This window comes from Anolis sagrei, chromosome 7, assembly GCF_037176765.1.
Source record: "Anolis sagrei isolate rAnoSag1 chromosome 7, rAnoSag1.mat, whole genome shotgun sequence".
NCBI lineage: Eukaryota > Metazoa > Chordata > Lepidosauria > Squamata > Dactyloidae > Anolis > Anolis sagrei.
In genome coordinates, this window is record NC_090027.1 from 25542885 (window position 1) to 25562642 (window position 19758).

The 19758-nt window shown below is 40.2% G+C and overlaps 2 protein-coding genes across 2 annotated transcripts; both read right to left on the reverse strand.

Moving 5' to 3' along the window:
- Positions 1-957: 957 nt before the first annotated feature.
- LOC132782811 (cryptochrome-1-like) lies at positions 958-19340 on the reverse strand. Its single transcript, XM_060787747.2, has 11 exons — positions 19241-19340; positions 10689-10941; positions 9284-9478; positions 8605-8723; positions 7700-7854; positions 6593-6733; positions 5162-5329; positions 4821-4961; positions 4435-4586; positions 2768-3000; positions 958-1191 (listed from the first exon to the last, which is right to left on the reverse strand). Exons 1-11 carry the CDS (start codon positions 19314-19316, stop codon positions 1115-1117), a joined length of 1710 nt encoding a protein of 569 aa, XP_060643730.2. The 5' UTR covers positions 19317-19340; the 3' UTR covers positions 958-1114.
- Positions 15601-17332, reverse strand: LOC137097513 (uncharacterized). Its single transcript, XM_067470756.1, has 2 exons — positions 17105-17332; positions 15601-16717 (listed from the first exon to the last, which is right to left on the reverse strand). The coding sequence occupies exon 2, from the start codon at positions 16660-16662 to the stop codon at positions 15646-15648; it is 1017 nt and encodes a 338-aa protein (XP_067326857.1). The 5' UTR covers positions 16663-16717; positions 17105-17332; the 3' UTR covers positions 15601-15645.
- Positions 19341-19758: the final 418 nt, after the last annotated feature.

Here is a 19758-nt window from a genome sequence, read left to right on the forward strand (position 1 = left end):
TCCCACCTCCTGTGGATATCAAAAACCATGGATGCCTAAGTAACATTCTATACCAGTGGCTCCTAATCTTTTTTTGACAGGAACCACTTTGACCAGATTCCAACAGGGTTATGAATCAATTTTTGGTGAATTTTATAATCTGTTTGGTTATTTGAAGTGCTGATTCAGAAAATGGCATTGGTTAGATCACGTCAGCTCTCGTTTCTGATACAGAACATATGCCATTCACTATCACCATTCACTGTAGTCACTATCTGCTCGCCCACAGAAAACCATATTTAATAATCTAGAGCTGATGCGGTAATAGTAATCTTTCGTGGGTAGTCAGCCTTTCCCCTCCCAATATTCCTGTTGCTTCAGCACTATAAGAGGGTTTCATGACACCAGTTGCTCTCATTGCCGGTGGTTTTGAAGCAACGGTGTAGTAATGGTGAGGCCACCGACTGTATTTGCGTTCTTGAGGACCACTGGTGGTCCCTGACCACAAGTTGGGAACCACTGTTCGATACAATGGCGAACAACTCAAATGTGTGCCAGAGAGAGCCTAAGGATTTGTGAAATGGTGGCAGGCTACAGCAGGGTGTGGTTATGCATCAGCATATTGCTTGGCATGTTTACTTTTGGAATAGGTTTTTAATTTTTGAGTTGGTCAAATCGATGAATACAGAACCTATGGATATGGAGGGCTCAATATATAAAATAGCTACTAGAGTTCCAGAGAAGAAAAAGGACTCATGGAATCTTCAGAGCAATTAAGTTGTATTTACCTGAGTTTCTTTTTTCTAGTTACTTCCTTCTGAAAGTTGAGAAAGCCTGACCAGCTCTTGATCTGTACATCAAAATTATGTGTGTGTGTGTCCCAAAGTTAATAGCGATGCAGAAAGCTCAGGCAGAAAGATATGTTAAAAGATAACCTGCTCATTTTTTTAAACAGGGAAATAAGTCTATGAAAAATAATCATGTCAAAACTGTTTAATTGTTGGGCCCAGTTGCCAGAAAGATTTCTACAGGCAGGAATGCTGACATAGAAATATTCAACTTAATTGCAACTTTATTATGTATTTGCTGGAGATGTTGATTATGTTTAAAACACCTGCTGCGAAATACTCTGCTTTCAACTGCTTTTTGTTTTCACTTTCTTTGCCTGAACCTTGGCTTTAATGGGAGCTTCAGGCCGCTTCCGGTTGACACCTAAAAGGGAAGAATAGAAACATTCAGAACACTTGTTGGTGCTACTTGAATGTACAGATTAACTTATTAGCATCATTAACTTCTGAGAAAAGGGCCACTTTTTATTTTACAAATTATATTTTACTAATCTAAATTGGAGACCTTTTTCCTTAATCATGTATGGATTTTATGGCTTGATCCCGATTTTGCAATCCCGATGCTTGCAAATTTAGAAATAGAAGCAACTCCTGATGACAAGCCTTCAAATGTCTTTTATTCTAAAACATTGCTGAATTTTTCCAGGTTGTACTTTGGACAAGCAGAGACTGATAACTCGGTAATTTCCAGCACTTACTAGTTACACTTGTGCAATATGCAAGATCACTGTGTAGTAAAGCAGATCTAATTTAAAGATTTACGTCTGGCTGATGGCATCACATTGTAATAGACGGAGGCTGCTGCTATGTGTCTTATTCTGGCCTGCCCGTTCTCCTTTGGCCTCTACTAGGAGCTGAACATTGTGCTGCACTTCTGGACTCAGTGTGATTGTATTCTGTCTCTTCCTCAGACAGAGATGAGCACAGGTGGCATTTTATCTCTTTTGCACAAGACATTATATAGCCTTATATTCACATGGGGAGCAGGACTGTCAGAGGATAACTTATATATATATAGGATATATGTATATAAATAAAAATGTAATGTTCGTTTGTGGGATTAACATAACTCAATACCCACTGGACGAATTAACACCAAATTTGGACACAATACACCTAACAGGCCAATGAGTGACCGTCACTCATAAAAACACTGAAAAACACAGTGGAAGAGACTTAAAAAGCCAAGAAAGCAAAAAGACACTACCGTGCATGCACAAAAACAATCTCCCCTGGCAATTAAAAGACACAATAGCATTTCCACACTGTCTTCCGGACTACAGCTCCCAGAATCCCCTAGACCAGGCCCTTAAGGAAAGGAAATGCACTGCTTCCAAGATGCAAACTTTCTTCTCCTTGGATTTCTTTGAGAGCTTATGTAACCCTGCCTATTATTATTTCCTATTCCTGGACTGCAACTCCCAGCAATCCTCCAGATAGATACATTAGATAGAGATAGGTAGGTGGATAGATTGATCAGGAGGAGTGCTGGGAGTTGCAGTCCAAGAATAGGTAGAGAAGGAAGAAAGGGGGGAGAGAGGAAGGGAAAGAAAGGGGGGAAGGGAAGAGGAAGAGAAGGAAGGGGAGAGAATGAAAAAAGGGGAAGGAAGGAGAGAATGAAAGGAAAGAAAAGAAGGGAAGGAAGGAAGAAGAGAAAGGAGGAAAGAAAGAGGGAGAAAAGGTTGGCCACAGCAACGCGTAGCGGGTACAGCTACTATATTATATAAAAATATATCTCCAGCTGGTTTTAAAACAAGAGGTGAAAAAGTATGATGCTTCTCAACCTGAATCATCTGTGTTTTGTCTTTTATCAGCCAAATGTTGACAAAGCTGAACAGCAAAGCCAAACTATTCTACATGGCCAATGCTGGCCCTGACTTTCATTCTGGACATGAGCTGAGAGTCATAAAGGCACTGTAGTCTGAAAGCTGCCTCTTAACCTTTCTTCTGGCTGACTTCATCCTTCGCTTGGACAGCCAGGTTTGGTGACCGCCGTGCATATGCTGCTTTCATCCGTTCCAGATTCCTCTTGTAGACTTTTTCATGCTCGACAATGGGTTTGGGGTAGTCTTGGCCGATGATGCAGCCAGCACATTCCTGCAGGCTCCGTGGTGCTTTCCACGGCTCATATATATAATCACTGGGGAACTTCCGCAAGAAGGGGAGGTACTTCCTGTGCAAGGGGGGAAATCAGAGGAAAGAGCTTGTGACTAAAGATTGATTTGCAAAGACCTAGCTGAATATTCCCCTTGTTATATTAAATAATAATAGTTGGCAATTTTGAGAGCATGCAATGTCTGAGCCCCAAGGACGGAGTCTAAAATTCCACAAGATATAATACCTTGTATGAAACCAACACAAGGATTTCTGATGTACAGCAGGATAAAAATATTCTAATTAAAACAATTTTTAGTTATTTCCCAGTACATCTCATTTGGTTCTGCTCATGTGCCCCTCAAGACAGATAAAAAGTTATATGTGCTTGGCCCCCCAAGCTACAAATGCATTTTAACATAATAATAATAATAATAATAATAATAATAACTTTATTTATACCCCGCCTCCATCTCCCGAAGGGACTCGGAGCGGCTTACATGAGGCCAAGCCCAACAACACATCAAAACAAGAAAGCAATAACAAAAAATAACACAATACAGTTAAATAAATCACATATAAACATTAACATGCAAGGATTTTAAAAACCTATGGCTGGGCCAGATGTAATAGTTAAAAATTAAAAAAATAAACACTGGGCATGAACAAGTAGGTTATATCTAACAGGAGGGTTTTAAAGAATCCAATGGATAGTTAAAGTGCATTTGAGGACATTTTGCTGGGAAATATTTTCTTATTCCGGTAAGGCACACTGGAACAGCCACGTTTTCAGGCTCCTCCTAAAGACTGCCAATGTTGGGGCATGGCTAATATCCCTGGGAAGTGAGTTCCAGAGTCGGGGGGCCACCACCAAGAAGGCCCTCTCCCTCGTTCCCACCAATCGTGCCTGCGAGAGAGGCGGGAACGAGAGCAGGGCTTCTCCAGATGAACGAAGAGACCGTGTGGGTTTGTACATGGAAATGGAGTCACGCAAGTAGGCGGATCCCAAACCATTCAGGGCTTTGTAGGTAAGAACCTGCACCTTGAATTGGGACCGGAAAATGAATGCCAGCCAGTGGAGCTCCTTAAACAAGGAGGTTGACCGCTCCCTGTAAGTCGCACCAGTTAGTAACCTGACTGCCGCCTGTTGGACCAATTGGAATTTCCGGGCGGTCTTCAAGGGCAGCCCCACTTAGAGTGCATTACAGTAATCCAATCTGGAGGTGACTAAGGCATGGACCACCCTGGCCAGATCCGACTTCACGAGGTACGGTTGCAGCTGGTGTACGAGTCTTAATTGTGCGAAAGCCCTCCCGGCCACTGCCGACGCCTGAGCTTCAAGCGTAAGTGATGAGTCCAGGAGGACACTCAGGCTGCGGACCTGAGACTTCAGGGGGAGTACAACCCCATCCAGCACAGGTTGCCACCCTATACCCCGATCCGGCTTATGATCGACCAGGAGGACCTCTGTTTTGTCAGGATTGATCCTGACATCTGTTCAAAGTATACTTACTTTATATACTCTCCGTTTTTGTCAGTCTTTTTGCCAAAGGCGACTGGTGAGTAGACCCGGAAGAACTGGTGGAAAAAGGCACTTGCTGAAAGCCACTGCCAATTTGCAGCATTCAAGGACCAATCCGCATCCAGCAACAGTTCTTCAAAGACCTAAAATAGGGCAGTTTGGAAAACTTAATATCTCTGGGGATGAGTAGGGTTGTATAAGGGTTAATGGAGCATCAGGTTTCCCACCACTGAGCCACTTCACCTACTTAAAAAACAACATTTCAAAGCTGTTTGATGAGCAACCTCTCATTGCTGTGTCAATTAAAGCAGCTTACCCCTGGTCACATGGGATTCAGAGCTCTAGAGCTCACATGATGGCGTCCAGCTTGCTTTTACCTTTTGCCCTTCCTCCCATGATATCCAGAGGTCTCCCCGTGTCAGGAAACAAGCCACAGCGTGCCTTGCTAAATGGTGGATCCAGCCTTCTGTGCGCAGCTGTGTCATGATGGCATCTATAAAAGGGTAGCCAGTCCGACCCTGCCAGCAAGAAAGGAGTTAAAGCTCAGGGGTGTGAGTAATGGTTTTAGGTTACACTTTCCAGTTCTTTAAGCAACATCTAGCATTTACTGCATAGTAAGGAATAATGTGTTCAGACTGCTGGAAAAAAAGGGAACCAGCCACTCCACACATGTTTATGGATATTTTCTGTTTCATCCATGTTGCCAAGCATAACAAACCTCACGCCATGCTCTCAGGTACTCCTGGTTATTGTCCCAATCCACTTGCACACAAACTGGATTATTCTCCATTCGGTCAAAGTTTGGGATCCCTGCTCCTGCTGTGTAGAAAAACTCTCGCCACAGAAGCTGCCCATGTAAAGAGACTGGAGGGTCCGAGTGTTTCCTCTAGAGAAGTGTAGCAGAGAAAGACTGGTTATTCTTGCTTCTGTTATTTCAGAAATCTAAGGAAAAGAATTTGGGGGGGCCTTGGAGGTGCAGCGGGTTAAACCGCTAAGCTGCTGAATTTGCTGACCAAAAGGTTGTTTGAATCTGGGGAGTGAGGTGAGCTCTTGCTGTTAGCCCCAGCTTCTGCCAACCTAGTTCGAAAACATGCACATCTGAGTAAATCAATCAATACCGCTTCTGCGGGAAGATAACAGCGCTCCATGCAATTATGCTGGCCACATGACCTTAGAGCTGTCTATGGAGAATGCCGGCTAAAGATGAGCACCACCCCCCAGAATCAGACACGACTGGACTTAATGTCAGGGGAAAGCTTTACCTTAAGGAAAAAGCACAATTGCACAGTATACTTAAGCTATAATAATAATAATAATAATAATAATAATAATAATACTTTATTTGTACCCCGCTACCATCTCCCCAAGGGACTTGGTGCGGCTTACATGAGGCCAAGCCCACAGCACATCAATAAACAAAGGCAATAACAAATAATCAATACAAACAATTACAATAAAATAAATAAAACTCAAAAACAAAAAATGCACAATAAGCAATAAACAATAACAATAATAACATACAGCATTTAAAGTCATACGAAGTTGTGGCTCAGTCCAGGAAGACCATACGATTCTGCTGGTCAGGTAACACAATTGTCAATTTGTATTTTTAAAATTAAATACAGTTCCAAGATTTTAACCTGTTCATGCCTCTGGCTTTACTGGATGCCTTATTTATTTATTTTATTTACGACATTTATATGCCTCCCTTCTCACCCCGAAGGAGACTCAGAGCGGCTTACAATATATTTTTCATACAATATATTATATTATTATTATAGTACAATATCAGTATTATATATTACTATATTGCACTATGCCATTATATTGTAATATTGTTAGTAATATTACATGTAATGCAAATATATAATTATAATATTGCATTATTATTACTAGTATTATATTGTATTACATTATAATCTTATAAATATTATATGTATATACAATATACTATATTATATTATTAGTAAAGACAAGATGGAAATGTCTTCTGCTCCCCTCTGTCTTCGCTCTGGTCAGAGCAGCATGCAATATCAGAAATATCAGAAATGAGTTGCCTGCAGTTTAAAAGTTTCTATAATAACCCTTTGCTGGCAACATTCCACATTTAATGTCGCAAACTGTAGAATTGAAAATCTTCCCTGCTTACCCCCTGGTAGACTTCGGTCAGCTTCCACCAGAACATCCGCACAGAGAGGCACCCAAATTTGACGTAGGGGCTGAGCACTGTGGTGCTGGGAGTCAAGGAATTGGGGTGTGTTTCAGGCTTCTTAAAGTTACATACCCATGACTGCAGATTTTTTTAAAAAGAGAAAGGAGTGTGACATTTACAATGCAACTTCTCTATGTGAAATCTAGACAAGAAGATTTTACTCTAGTGTAGAAGACAAGAGTAAAATCATTTTTATTCATTCAAAGTACTATGAATTTTGTGGAATAAAAGGCAACGGAATTAGAGATCAATTCACAAGATGTACACAGCACACAAATCCAGGAGGCATTGTTGCATCTACTGAGTGCCCATCCTCTGCCATCCCCCTTTACTGCTTGTGATGGTAATGTAGCATTGAAGGGGGATTCAGTATTTTCGGTGTTGAATTCAACATATTCTGCCCATCTTGCCTTTAAATCCGTAAATGCAAGAATCTATTTCTAAACAGAATCTCTAGATTCATTTTTTCCTACTCCTCATGTGGCAGAACCTAATCCAAATATACAAAATAGTTTAGCTGTATATACTATATTAAGAAAGTTGTGAGGATGTGAAAATTAATAAAGCAAATATTTCAATAGCGTATTTACCAAAAAGCTCATTCCCCCTTCCAAAACAAAAACCTAAAGCAGGGGTCCTCAAACTAAGGCCCGGGGGCCAGATACGGCCCTCCAAGGTCATTTACCCGGTCCTTGGTCAGGGTCAACCTAAGTCTGAAATGATGTGAAAGCACACACAACAACAATCCTATCTCATCAGCCAAAAGCAGGCCCACACTTTATATTTGTTAAAATTGTTCATTTTAATTATTGTATTGTTTCTAAATGTTTTTTGCACTACAAATAAGATATGTGCAGTGTGCATAGGAATTCATTCATGTCTTTTTCAAATTATAATCCGACCCTCCAACAATTTGAGGGACTGTGACCTGGCCCTCTGTTTAAAAAGTTTGAGGACCCCTGCCCTAAGGAAAAGCTCCCCCCCCCCCATTTCCCACTTTCTGGAAACTTTGCATCACCAAATACATGTTTCCATCAATTGTACCGTTCTCTTCATATGTAGGTTAAGGCGGGCAAGTGCCTCTGTTTCTCCTCCTGGATAAAGGTGAGGGCCAGCCGTTTTGGGGTCTTGTCCAAGTTCCTCATAAGAAGGGATGCCATATTCCTGATCATGATCCTCTTTAACAGGTGTACAGCAATCTAGACAGAAACGGGCTGTATCAGCTTGAAAATCTACATTTGTCTCTTTACTGGTTTGGGTTCCCCTTAGCTAAGTACGCCTCCCCAGTTCATGATGGCTCAATATAAAAAACTTTAACAAAACTATTTCCCTGTAAATAATAACTGACACTGGTTTTCAAATGTCTTCATCAGAGTCAAATCTGACTGCCTATATAAGGCTGAGCTTTAGTACAGCTGGTTAATCACCAGCTGCAATATATCTTACCAATTGAAAGGTTGGCAGTTCGAAGCCCAGGTCAGGGTGAGCGCCCAACCAGCCCAGCTCACATTTTTCTTTTAGATACGAACTATGTTAAGAATTATATCCATATGTTTACATTCCTATGATACTAAAAATCCTTCAAATGAGGAGGAGCTGGTTGCTTTGCCAAAAAGAAATAGTCAATAAGATTATTCAATTTGTACACTCAAGAAAGCTTCCCATTTTTCAAATTATTCGCAATTATCTAGAAGAGGAATAGTGATACAATGATAAAATAAGGCTGGTACATACAAAAAAATGCCTAAAGAAGGAGATTGAACAAAAAAGTTAACTATGTATTTAACATCAAAGACGGTTAAAAGAGAGAATGATAATAAGTATATGCAGCCGTCCATATCCATAGGTTCTGCATTCATGGATTCAACGAGCCGTGGCTCAAAAATATCTGGAAGCAAAACTCCCAGAAGCAAATCTTGATTTCGCAATTTGGACATTCCTGCACTTACCCTTCATATCTTCCAGATTGGGAGCTGGAACTGGTTGTTTTGGGGGACCGAGCGAAGCCAAGAGTGTCTGTAGCCGTGTGTATGTCAGAGGCGCTTTACCGTTGTTTTCAACAATAATTCTGCAGAAGATAAAGACAATATGTCCAGTAATGTCCTACAGTGAAAGCCTGTTATATGACATTTATTATTATTTATTTACAGTATTTATATTCCGCCCTTCTCACCCCGCAGGGGACTCAGGGCGGATTACAACGGACACATATATGGCAAACATTCAATGCCAATTTGACATACAATGTATACAGACATACACAGAGGCTATTTAACTTTTTCTGGCCACCAGGGGAGCTGTCGCTTTCATCGTCTATCTGTGACATTGATGAAATACTTTCGCATTCCCCGCAAGCTTTGCTGGAGTCTTTTTTATGGCCTCATAAATTAGTTAATTTAGCCTCCCCACACTTTAAGGTGGTACCTAATTTTCCTACTTGACAGATGCAACTGTCTTTCGGGTTGCAAAGGTTGACAACAGGCTACACAATTTGTTGGAAGCCCACTCCAACCCGGGCTGGCTTCGAACTCATGACCTTTTGGTCAGAGTGATCTTAATGCAGCTGACACTTAGCCAGCTGCGCCACAATCCCGGTGCCTCTAAGGCTCCATGCTCACCGTCACTCACCTTTCAGTGTCATACAAAGTATGGGATACTTTCTGGATGACTTGGACCCCATGTTCAGCTGCCAGCCTCACAACTTCTGCATCCCGTTGTCTTGCATAGGGTTCTGTGTCGATTTCAAACGCAAGCTGGGTCACCTTCCATTTCATAAAGAGTTCCGGGAACACCTCTGCAGGGCGACCACGGACAACAAACAGCCTGAGGAGACATGGCCACATGTTAATATCAAGATACACATCAGAAGAATGAGAAAACATCAAAGACTGTATCAGACTCTCAGGCCAAACAACACTGAAAACGTATTGAAGGCTTTCATGGCCAGAATCACTGGGTTGTTGTGAGTTTTCCGGGCTGTATGGCCATGTTCCAGAAGCATTCTCTCCTGAAGTTTCACCTACATCTATGGCAGGCATCTTTAGCGGTTGTGAGGTCTGTTGGAAACTAGGCAAGTGGGGTTTATATACAAGAGTTCTTTCTCCCACTCTGGACATTCCACACATAAACCTCACTTGTCTAGTTTCCAATAGAACTCGCAACCTCTGAGGATGCCTGCCATAGATACATCTATGGCAGACATCCTCAGAGGTTGTGATGTCATTCACAACATTCACAACTACCTCAAACAGACAAGAGTTCTTTCTCCCGCCCCGGACATTCTACAGATATATAAACCCCATTTTCCTAGTTTCCAACAGACCTCACAAACTCTGGGGATGCCTGCCACAGATGCAGGCAAACTGTCAGGAGAGAATGCTTCTGGAACATGGCCATATAGCCCAGAAAACTCACAACAATCCAGTGATTCTGGCCATGAAAGCTTCCAACAATACAACTTTTCATTATTGATGTGATGTTATTGCTTACATAATATTGCATTTGGGTGAAAGGGAATAGTCACTTGGCCCTTTATGGTCACCGGGATTGTGGCGCAGCTGGCTGAGTGTCAGCTGCATTAAGATCACTCTGACCAAAAGGTCATGAGTTCGAAGCCAGCCCGTCCAGCCATTTGTGTAGCCCATTGTCGACCTCTGCAACCCGAAAGACGGTTGCATCTGTCAAGTAGGAAAATAAGGTACCACCTTGTGTGGGAGGCTAAATTTAACTAATTTATGAGGCCATAAAGAAAAAAGACTCCGGGGAATGTGGAATGCGGAAGAACTTCATTGGTGTCGCTGCTGGACGATGAAAAGCAGCAGCTCCCCTGGCGGCCAGAAAAAAGTTAAAATAGCCTCGGTGTATTTGTGTGTTAAACGTTGTTTGTCAAACTGGCATTGAATGTTTGTCATATATGTGTTGACTGTAATCCGCCCTGAGTCCCCTGCGGGGTGAGAAGGGCGGAATATAAGAGCTGTAAATAAAATAAATAATAAATAAATAAATACAGGGCTGCTGAGCCCATGGCACTTGCCTTGAATTCAGTTTCTTGAGGCTTTCATCCAAATCCCTCAATGATTCAATCAAAAACCTCCAGCGATTGATGCTGACTTTCATATTCTTGGGGAACCACGGATCGAGGATGAAGATGGGGTAGATCTCAGCACAGTTCTTCATTGCTGCTAGCAAGGCGGGGTTATCATGGAGGCGAAGTCCTTTGCGGAACCAGTGGATTGAAACGTGTGCCATCCTAAGACTGACTTGACTTCCCCTTTGTAATCGAAGATCTGTCCAGAAAAAGGGGGAACATTATATGTACTATACGCTCTTAGATAAACAGAATTCAAACAAGAACCATCCAGAAACCAGTAAAAAAGCCAAAGATAATACGTTATTGCATCACTGCAGTCATCAAACTGTTTTTTTTTTTTTTTTTTTTTCAAAAAAATATTTATTATTACTATTATTATTATTATTATTATTTATTACTCAACTCTTCTTACAGCTCGAGGCAGGCACAACATAGTTAAATTACATCATAATATTAAAACACATTCCATTAAAGGTTCCATATTGATATATACAGTGATATAGGATATGGATACCAATATATCCATATTGGTATATATAATCATATACAGGGGATTTGCTCTCTTTACAAATTGTGTAATAACACATAGTAAAGTAAGATAAAGGTTTCCCCTTGACATTAAGTCTAGTTGTGTTCAACTCTCTGTGGGATGATGCTCATCTCCATTACTAAGCCGAAGAGCCGGCATTGTCCATAGATGCCTCCAAGGTCATGTGGATGGCATGACTGCATGGAGTGCCATTACCTTCCTGCCGAAGCAATACCTATTGATCTAATCACATCTGCATGTTTTCGAACTACTAGGTTTTTTTTTTTTGTTTTTTTTTTTTAATTTTTTAATTAAATTTTATTTTGAAAAGATAATACACCAACCATATATGTTGCAAAAATGTACACATACACAAACAAACACACATACACAAACAACCCTCCATACAGTTACCCCTCCACCCACCCCCAGTGCTACCCACCACCTTGACTTCCGTCACTAATCCACGCAGGATTTATGCACAACTTATTTAACCCTCTATACTTCTAATTCAATAAATTCCTCTTGTTTTTATTTCTTTAGCTCTCCCGTCAAATATGCTAAGGCCAGCTTCCAGTTTCTTTCAAATATTTCATTATTTTCATATTTCAAATTGCTTGAAATCTTAGCCATTTGTGCATAATCCCACAATTTATCCTTCCAATCTTTGATGCTTAATGTTTTCTCCCCTTTCCAATTTTTGGCAATTGTAATGCGTGCAGCCGCAAAGCTGTACAAGCAGATTTCTCTCTCTGGCTGTTCTAAGCTGTCTCTGAATATCCCTAATAGGCACATCCCTGGGTTCTTTTTTACTTTGTTGTAAATCATTTTATTTGTTTCCTTTATTATTCTTTTCCAATAGATCTGCACCAGTTCACACGACCACCATACGTGAAAGAAAGTCCCTTTCTTTCTTTTGCATCTCCAACAGGATCCTGTTTGTGACTTGTCCATTTTGGCTAGGAGGGCTGGAGTTATGTAGCATCTGTAGAACATTTTATATACATTATCTCTAATTGAAGCTGCCACTGTAAATTTAAATCCATTGTTCCACAGGTTTTCCCAGATGTCAAAATCTATGCTTCTCCCTAAATCTTTTGCCCATGAGATCATGGGGGTTTTAACACGATTATCTTCCAAATTATAGTGTAGAATATATTTGTATAATCTGGCTATTAATCCTTTTTCCCCTTTATCTAATATAGTTTCCAGATCTGATTTTTTGGAAGCAAATCCCCTCTTCTCGTCTTTTTTGAATCTATCGTATAATTGATGATATCGGAACCAATCTTTAATACCCAATTCGTCTTTTCCCCTCAGTGCCCATTGGCCATTGGACCTGATAAGTAGTTCCCCGTATGTTCTGACATCATCCTTGCAGGTGGGTCTCCCAATGGCTTCTATTGGCCTCAGCCACAGGGGTGTTTTGGATTCCATCCCTAATTTGTATCTTTTCCAAACATCTATTAAGCTTCCCCTAATTACATGTTTATTGAATGCCTTATTTAATCTCTCTCCTTCATACCAGAGGTAAGAATGCCATCCATATCTGATTCCATGTCCTTCTAAATTTAGTAGATTTATGTTCCGGAATTGTATCCAATCTTTGAGCCAGCTCATGCAGGCGGCCTCATAGTAGGTTTTTAAATCTGGTAAATTTAGTCCTCCCCTCTCTTTGGTATCAATTAAATTTTTGTAAGCAATCCTGGCTTTTTTCCCTGCCCAAATGAAATTCGTGATATCCCTCTTCCACAAATTGAAAATTTTAGTCCCTTTAATAATAGGTATGCTTTGAAAAAAGAAAAGCATTTTGGGAAGTATCATCATCTTAATAATTGCAATCCTGCCCAGCCATGTTAATGGTAGCTTTTGCCAATTGTTCAAATTCCCTTTGATCTCCGACCATGTCTTCACATAATTATTTTGAAACAAGTCAATGTTCTTGCTTGTGATAGTTATTCCCAAATATTTTATCTTCGGGACTACTTTACAGTTAGCCACTTCCTCTAATTTCCTAATAATTTTAGTGTCTAAATTTTTTGTAATAAATTTAGATTTATCTTTATTTATTTTAAAACCCGAAACCTCTCCATACAATTTGATTACCTCTAATAATTTTGGAACGCTCTGTGTTGGATTAGATAAAATACAAACCATATCGTCTGCATATGTTCTGATTTTGATTTCCTGGCCTTTTACTTTGAACCCTTCAATTTCATTGTCATCCCTAATTCTTATACTCAAAATTTCCAATCCCAAAATGAATAGTAATGGCGAAAGTGGACAGCCTTGTCTAGTCCCTTTCTGTATATCTATGGCTTTTGTCAGCTGTCCATTTATTTTTATCTTAGCAGATTGCTTAGAATATATTGCCCCCACTGCTTTTCTAAAGCGATGGCCCACCCCATATAAATCCAAGACCTTTTCCAAATAAACCCAGCTGACCTGGTCGAAAGCTTTTTCCGCATCCAAAAAAAACAATGCTAAATCTTTATTGGGGTCGCTCTCCGCTACCTCCAAAACATTCAGAATTGTTCTGACATTTTGGCTCAGGTATCTATTAGGTAGAAATCCCGCTTGATCCTTATGAATGATTTCTGCTAATGTCTGTTTGAGTCTGTTTGCCAAGATTGTAGTAAATAATTTATAGTCACAATTTAGAAGCGAGATGGGTCTGTAATTTTTAATTTGGTCTAGGTCTTTATCTGATTTTGGGATTAGTACAATTGTGGATTCTTTCCAAGAATCTGGAATCTCGCCTTTTTCCAAGACTTTATTCATTACAGACACCAGTAATGGTGTCAGCTCTTCTTTAAATGTTTTATAATAGAGTGGGGAAAGACCATCTGGGCCAGGAGCTTTATGTGGCCTAATCTTATCTATTGTTTCCATTAGTTCGTCTGGTGAAATTAATCTATCTAGATTAGCTTTCATTGCTTCAGTTAATCTTACAATCTTGGTCTCATTAACAAATTGAATGGTCTTGTCTAAATCTTCCTGTTCTTTTTTGTAGAGCTTTGAGTAATATTTTTCAAAAATTGTCTGGATTTGCTGCAAGTTTGTAATTGTCTCACCATTGTTTCTTATTCTGGTAATCAGTTGGGATTTCTTTGTACCTTTCAGCTGCCAGGCAAGAAATTTGCCTGGCTTGTTTGCATTCTCAAAGAAGTTGTACCTATTGTACCTGATTTTCCTCTCAATATCATTAGCAATCAAGAGGTCATATTGCTGGTGTAAGTTTTTCAATTCTGCCAGAATTTCCTTTCGCTGCCCTCTTTTCCTCTCCAGCTCTATTTCCTTTCCTCTAATCTTGACTAATAACTCTAGTTGCTTTTTATTATTACCTTTGTACCAAATTGAATTTTGCTGAATTAATACCCCTCTTATTACAGCTTTTCCAGCCTCCCAAACCACCCTATCCTCTAGGTTATCATTGGTGTTGTCTTTCAGGTAGTATTTTAATTCCTTTCCAATTTTATCTCTATGTGTTTGTATCCTCAAAATATAATCGTTCATTCTCCAGCCCCCCCTGTTGCTATTTTCTTTTCTTAGTTTCAATAGAATCGGATTATGGTCTGCAAATGTTCTTGCTAGGATCTCTATCTTTTCTGTTCTGCAGATGATGTCTTTTGTACCAAATACCATATCAATTCTGGAGGCTGATTTGTGTCTGTGGGAGTAGTATGTAAATTCTCTCCCAGTTGGATTGAGAGTTCTCCAGATATCGAACATATCCCATTGATGTATTTCTTTCAAAAAAGCACCCGGTAATCTGCCTTCTTTCTTGTCTTTTTTTATTCTATTACTCCTATCTAACTTTGTATCCATGACCCCATTAAAGTCACCTAGCCAAATCATATCTTTTTCACCATATTCGGCAAGTATACCCGCAAGTGTCTTGTAAAATTCACTTTGTTTGGTATTGGGGGCATAGATACCTACTATGAGAACTGATTTACCCTGGATGAGAACCTTGATTATAAGAATCCTGCCTTCCTTATCTGAGAAAATTACTTCAGGGTACAGCATTTTCTTAATGTATATTGCAATCCCATTGGTTTTCTTACAATTGCAAGAGGTGAATAACTGGCCCAGTCTTTCTTGCCCCAATAGATGTATATCCTTTTCTACCATGTGGGATTCCACTAAACAAGCTATATCAGGCTTAATTTTCTTCAAGAAATGAAATACTTTCTTACGCTTTGATCCACTGTTTAAGCCATTCGTATTCCAAACAATAGTATTCAGAGATTTGGTGCCCATTTTAACAGTGCATTTTATAATTACCCTGCTTCCCCCCGCCCCCCGCCCCCGTCTCCCCCTTAGATAAACTTATATAACTTATATAACTTTCTCAAACAGAGTCCACTGCTACCCAACTTCTTTCTCTTCTTCTTTCTCTTCTTCTGGAACAGCTGGCGTTTCTTTCTCCTCCTCCTGCTCTGGCTCCTTCTCTTCTTCTGTATGGAACTGATGGTTTTGCCCCAAGTTCTCTTTCTTATTTCTGCCATGTCCTTGTCTTATTTGTCTTTCTTCTTCCTGCTGGGAGTCTTCTTCAGCGTCAAAGTCCTTGTGATATTTTCTTAAGAACTGCTCAGCCTTCATGGTATCAGGAATAGAATGTCTCTTGGTTTTGTAGTAAAAGGCCACTCCTTGAGGGTAGAGCCATCGAAAGGATATCTTCTTCTGTTTGAGTTTGCTCACTAGGAAAGCAAAGTCTTTCCTTTTTTTCAAGAACCTTCCAGGGATCTCTTTTAGCATCAAAATTTTCTTTCCCCCTATTATAATGGGGGATTCATATTGTTTCTTCAAAATAATATCTTTGCATATTCTTGTGACAAATTGCACAATGCAGTCCCTGGGGAGTTTCTTTTGTTTTGCTATTGCAGAACTCACTCTGTAGCATGCAGATATGGAATCCATCATCACTGAGAGGTCATCCTCCCCCAAAAGGTTTGCCAACAATTTACTTATAAACAACTTCAGATTGTCACCTTCTTCCCCCTCTTGGATCCCTCTTAATCTTAGAGTGTTATCAGCAAGTTTGAGTTCTAGCATGGCCATGTTATCCAACATACTTTCTTGCTTATCATTAAAGAGTTGTTGAGCCCCTTCTGTTTTTTCAAGCCTTTTTTTAATGAGTTTCTGATCAGTGTCCAGTTTGTTCACTTTTGCCTCAGTCTTTTCTTGGCGTTCAGAGATCTGTTTCAGTTCTTTGGTAACTGCCTCCATTGAGGTCTTAAGTTCCACAAACATAGCTTTAATTTCTGAAAGCGTCTTCTCTTGAGACTGACTGGGTTTTTTTGCCTTCTCTGTCACCACTGTTGACGCTGCAGACGCGTAGGAGGAGATTGGTCCCTTGGGCGTCCGCGGTGACCCTTTATCCATAATTGATTGTAGTTTATGAGCGTTTGTTCAAGGTCGCTGCAGCAGTGTTATCTGCCTGAGAGAGATGGAGACGTGCTTGAGAAGGGGCGGAAGAGAAGCTGGGTTCAGCCCACCATCTTTTTCAGTTGCATTTTAAGCATTTTAATCATCTTGCCATTTTTTTTTAAAGAGAAGAAAGCAAAGCTCAGTCTGTTTTCTGCTTATATAGATCTTATGTAGATCTGGCCTTTAAGGTTTTGCTGTCTCCTGTCAAACCACAGAGCAAGATTTCAAAGATTTACTGTTGTAGCAAACAGCTTAATGGCTCTTCTTGGGAGACACTTAAGGCAATTAAGGATCGTAAACTTTACAAGCAGGAATGTGGAGACAGACTTTGACAGGTTTCCTTCGTAAGAACACCACGTGGATAGTGTACTTTAAAAAGCAAATATTGCAGTCTTACTTGAATCTGTTGAATATATTGGATGTTGAGAGCGTAGCGAAGAGGACAATATCGCGGCGGGAGCTGTCTTCACTTTGAGATCAGACAAAGTGATTTTCTGCAGACCAACTCTCCTTTCTCTGTCTCGCCCGAAGATAAGGAATCTGTGAGGAAAAAGTTGCTTTCTCCTCTCACCGCTCACGATTCTTCACGGAGCTCCGGCTCCATGCTGCTGCCTCTCTCCGCTCCCAACCCGGAAGTCCATCAAACTGTTTTTATCATACAGAAAATGCTATGGTATCCTGGGAATTATTGTTTGGCACTAGCAGGATTATTATTTATTATGACATTTATATCCCACCCTTCTCATCCCGAAGAAAACTTAGCAGCTTACAAGTTATATGTATATACAATATATTATTAGCATAGCAATAATACTATACCACTATACTACTATAGTATTAGTAATATTACATTACATCTATATAAATAAGAATAATGTTCATTTGTGGGACTAGACGAACTGACACCAAATTTGGACACGTTGCACATATTAGGCCAATGAGTGACCATCACTCACAAAAACACTGGAAAACACAGTGGAAGAGACTTTAAATGCCAAAAAAATAATGCATACGCAAAACCACACACATATATATGAAAACACACACACACATATATATACATATACACACACACACACACACACACACACACATATATATACACAGACTGGGCCACAGCAACATGTGGCAGGGGACAGCTAGTGTAATATAAAATATATAATTACAATATTGAATTATTATTAGTAGTATTATATTGTATTACATTATAATATTATAAATATTATATGTACGAGGAGTATTTTTTAAGTAAGGTCCGTTTGAACATAAGAACACAACGAAAGTTTATTTCAAAAAAGTAAATTTATTTTCAGAAAGTACATACTTCACTCTATTTTTCAACATAGTTGCCAAGTTTGTTCAAACACTTATCATACCTCTGAACCAATTTTAAAATACCCTCTTCATAAAAACTTGCCGCCTGCTCCGATAACCAAGAGTTCACTCAAATCTTTGGTTTTTGTGGTCCTCTGTTAGGAGTTTCAGGACCCAACGGGAGCACAGTTTCCTAAACTTTAGGTGTTCAGAAACAATGTTGTAAAGCACTGATCTCGACACGTCAGGAAATTCGTTTGAGAGACCTGTTATTGTGAAGCGCCTGTTCTCACAAATCTTGGCATCAACTGAAGCCACCAAATTGTCCGTAATCAAAGAAGGGCGACCGGAGTGGTCCTCATCATGGACGTTGTCACGGCCATCTTTGAATTGTCGTACCCACTTACGCACTTTGCTTTCACTCATAACAGTATCACCGTACACTTCACAAATCTGTCGATGAATTTCTGCAGCAGGCAGGTTCCTTGCTGACAAAAACCGTATCACTGAGCGAACCTCACATGCGGAGGGTGAGTTCATAGACTTAAACATTTTTAAAGCACAGAACAGAACCGTACAGGTTAGCTACAGAGAGGAAACTGAGCACAGTTGTTCCCGAGGCATGCCGGTACACGACGCACGAGCTTGTTGTGGTATGCACGCGAACTACTAGTGTCTACAACAAAACAGACCTTACTTAAAAATATCCCTCGTATATACAATATATTATATTATATTATATGTACTGTTATTCGTCTGAGTCCCGTCAAGGAGATACAGCGAAATATACATTATTATTAATATTAAATTCTCACACACTCTCATCTTCCTCTCCTTTCAAGTGCTAAGTAGAATATCTGCTACAAGGATAGGGCCCTTATGGTCCTCCAAATGTTTTGGATTGCATCTCCCACAATCCCCTATCATTAGCCAATGCTGGGTGCGACTTACTCTAGTGTGATCTATAATATACAATTATTATATTGTATTCTTATTAGTATTATATTGTATTTCATTATAATATTATCAATGTTATATGTATTTAATATATTATTAGCATAGCACAAGATTAGGATTAGGCAGAGAAGGCTAAGGACTTTGTAAAACTACAACTCTCACAGTTCTACAGATTTGAGTCATGGTAGTGGTAGCACAACAGTTCAAGTGGTGTCAAAGTTTATTATATCTCCAGTGTGGATGAACCCCTAAAAGCCCTTACCTGCGAGTGAATCCTCTTGTAAACAGTCTCCCAGCTGCAAGGAAACCAAAACAAGTTCTCCCTCCTTGTGTAACATGCCCAACCCTCCTCCTGCCCAAGTTACACAAGTCCCATGGCCACGCCCCCTCTGGTCTCGCCCAATCGAGGAATGGTGGATAGCTCGGCAGCCACGCCCACAAGACGACCGGGCGTTAACTTGCGCTGAAAGAAAAATAAGCGGCTGCTCTTGATTGGTGGAGTGGGATTTGGGGTCGTCCAATCGGAAGCGGGACTCCCCAGCTCGCTCGCCTCTCCTTGATTGGGTGAGACGGGAAGGAGGCGTGGCCGTGGTACTTGAACCAGGGGAGGCATGGGTGTTATAGCGCATTTATTCCACAGTGTAGATGCACCTAAATCAGCCTCACAGGGGCGAAAAGCTGGTGGCTCTGAATTTTTATTTTGTTACCATGATTTCAAGACAGCTTCCAATTATTATTACTAGATAAGTGTCCCTTTTTCAAAAGGGATCAGAAATGGCC

Excerpts from the sequence above, each read along its gene's own strand:
- LOC137097513 (XM_067470756.1), bottom strand. The coding sequence starts at position 16,662 with ATGGATAAAGGGTCACCGCGGACGCCCAAGGGACCAATCTCCTCCTAC.
- LOC132782811 (XM_060787747.2), bottom strand. The coding sequence starts at position 19,316 with ATGTTACACAAGGAGGGAGAACTTGTTTTGGTTTCCTTGCAGCTGGGA. Across the intron at positions 10,942-19,240 it reads ACAAGAGGATTCACTCGCAG|ATCTTCGATTACAAAGGGGA; the intron begins GTAAGGGCTTTT and ends TTTTCTGGACAG. Across the intron at positions 4,962-5,161 it reads ACCTGAGAGCATGGCGTGAG|GGTCGGACTGGCTACCCTTT; the intron begins GTTTGTTATGCT and ends TCTTGCTGGCAG.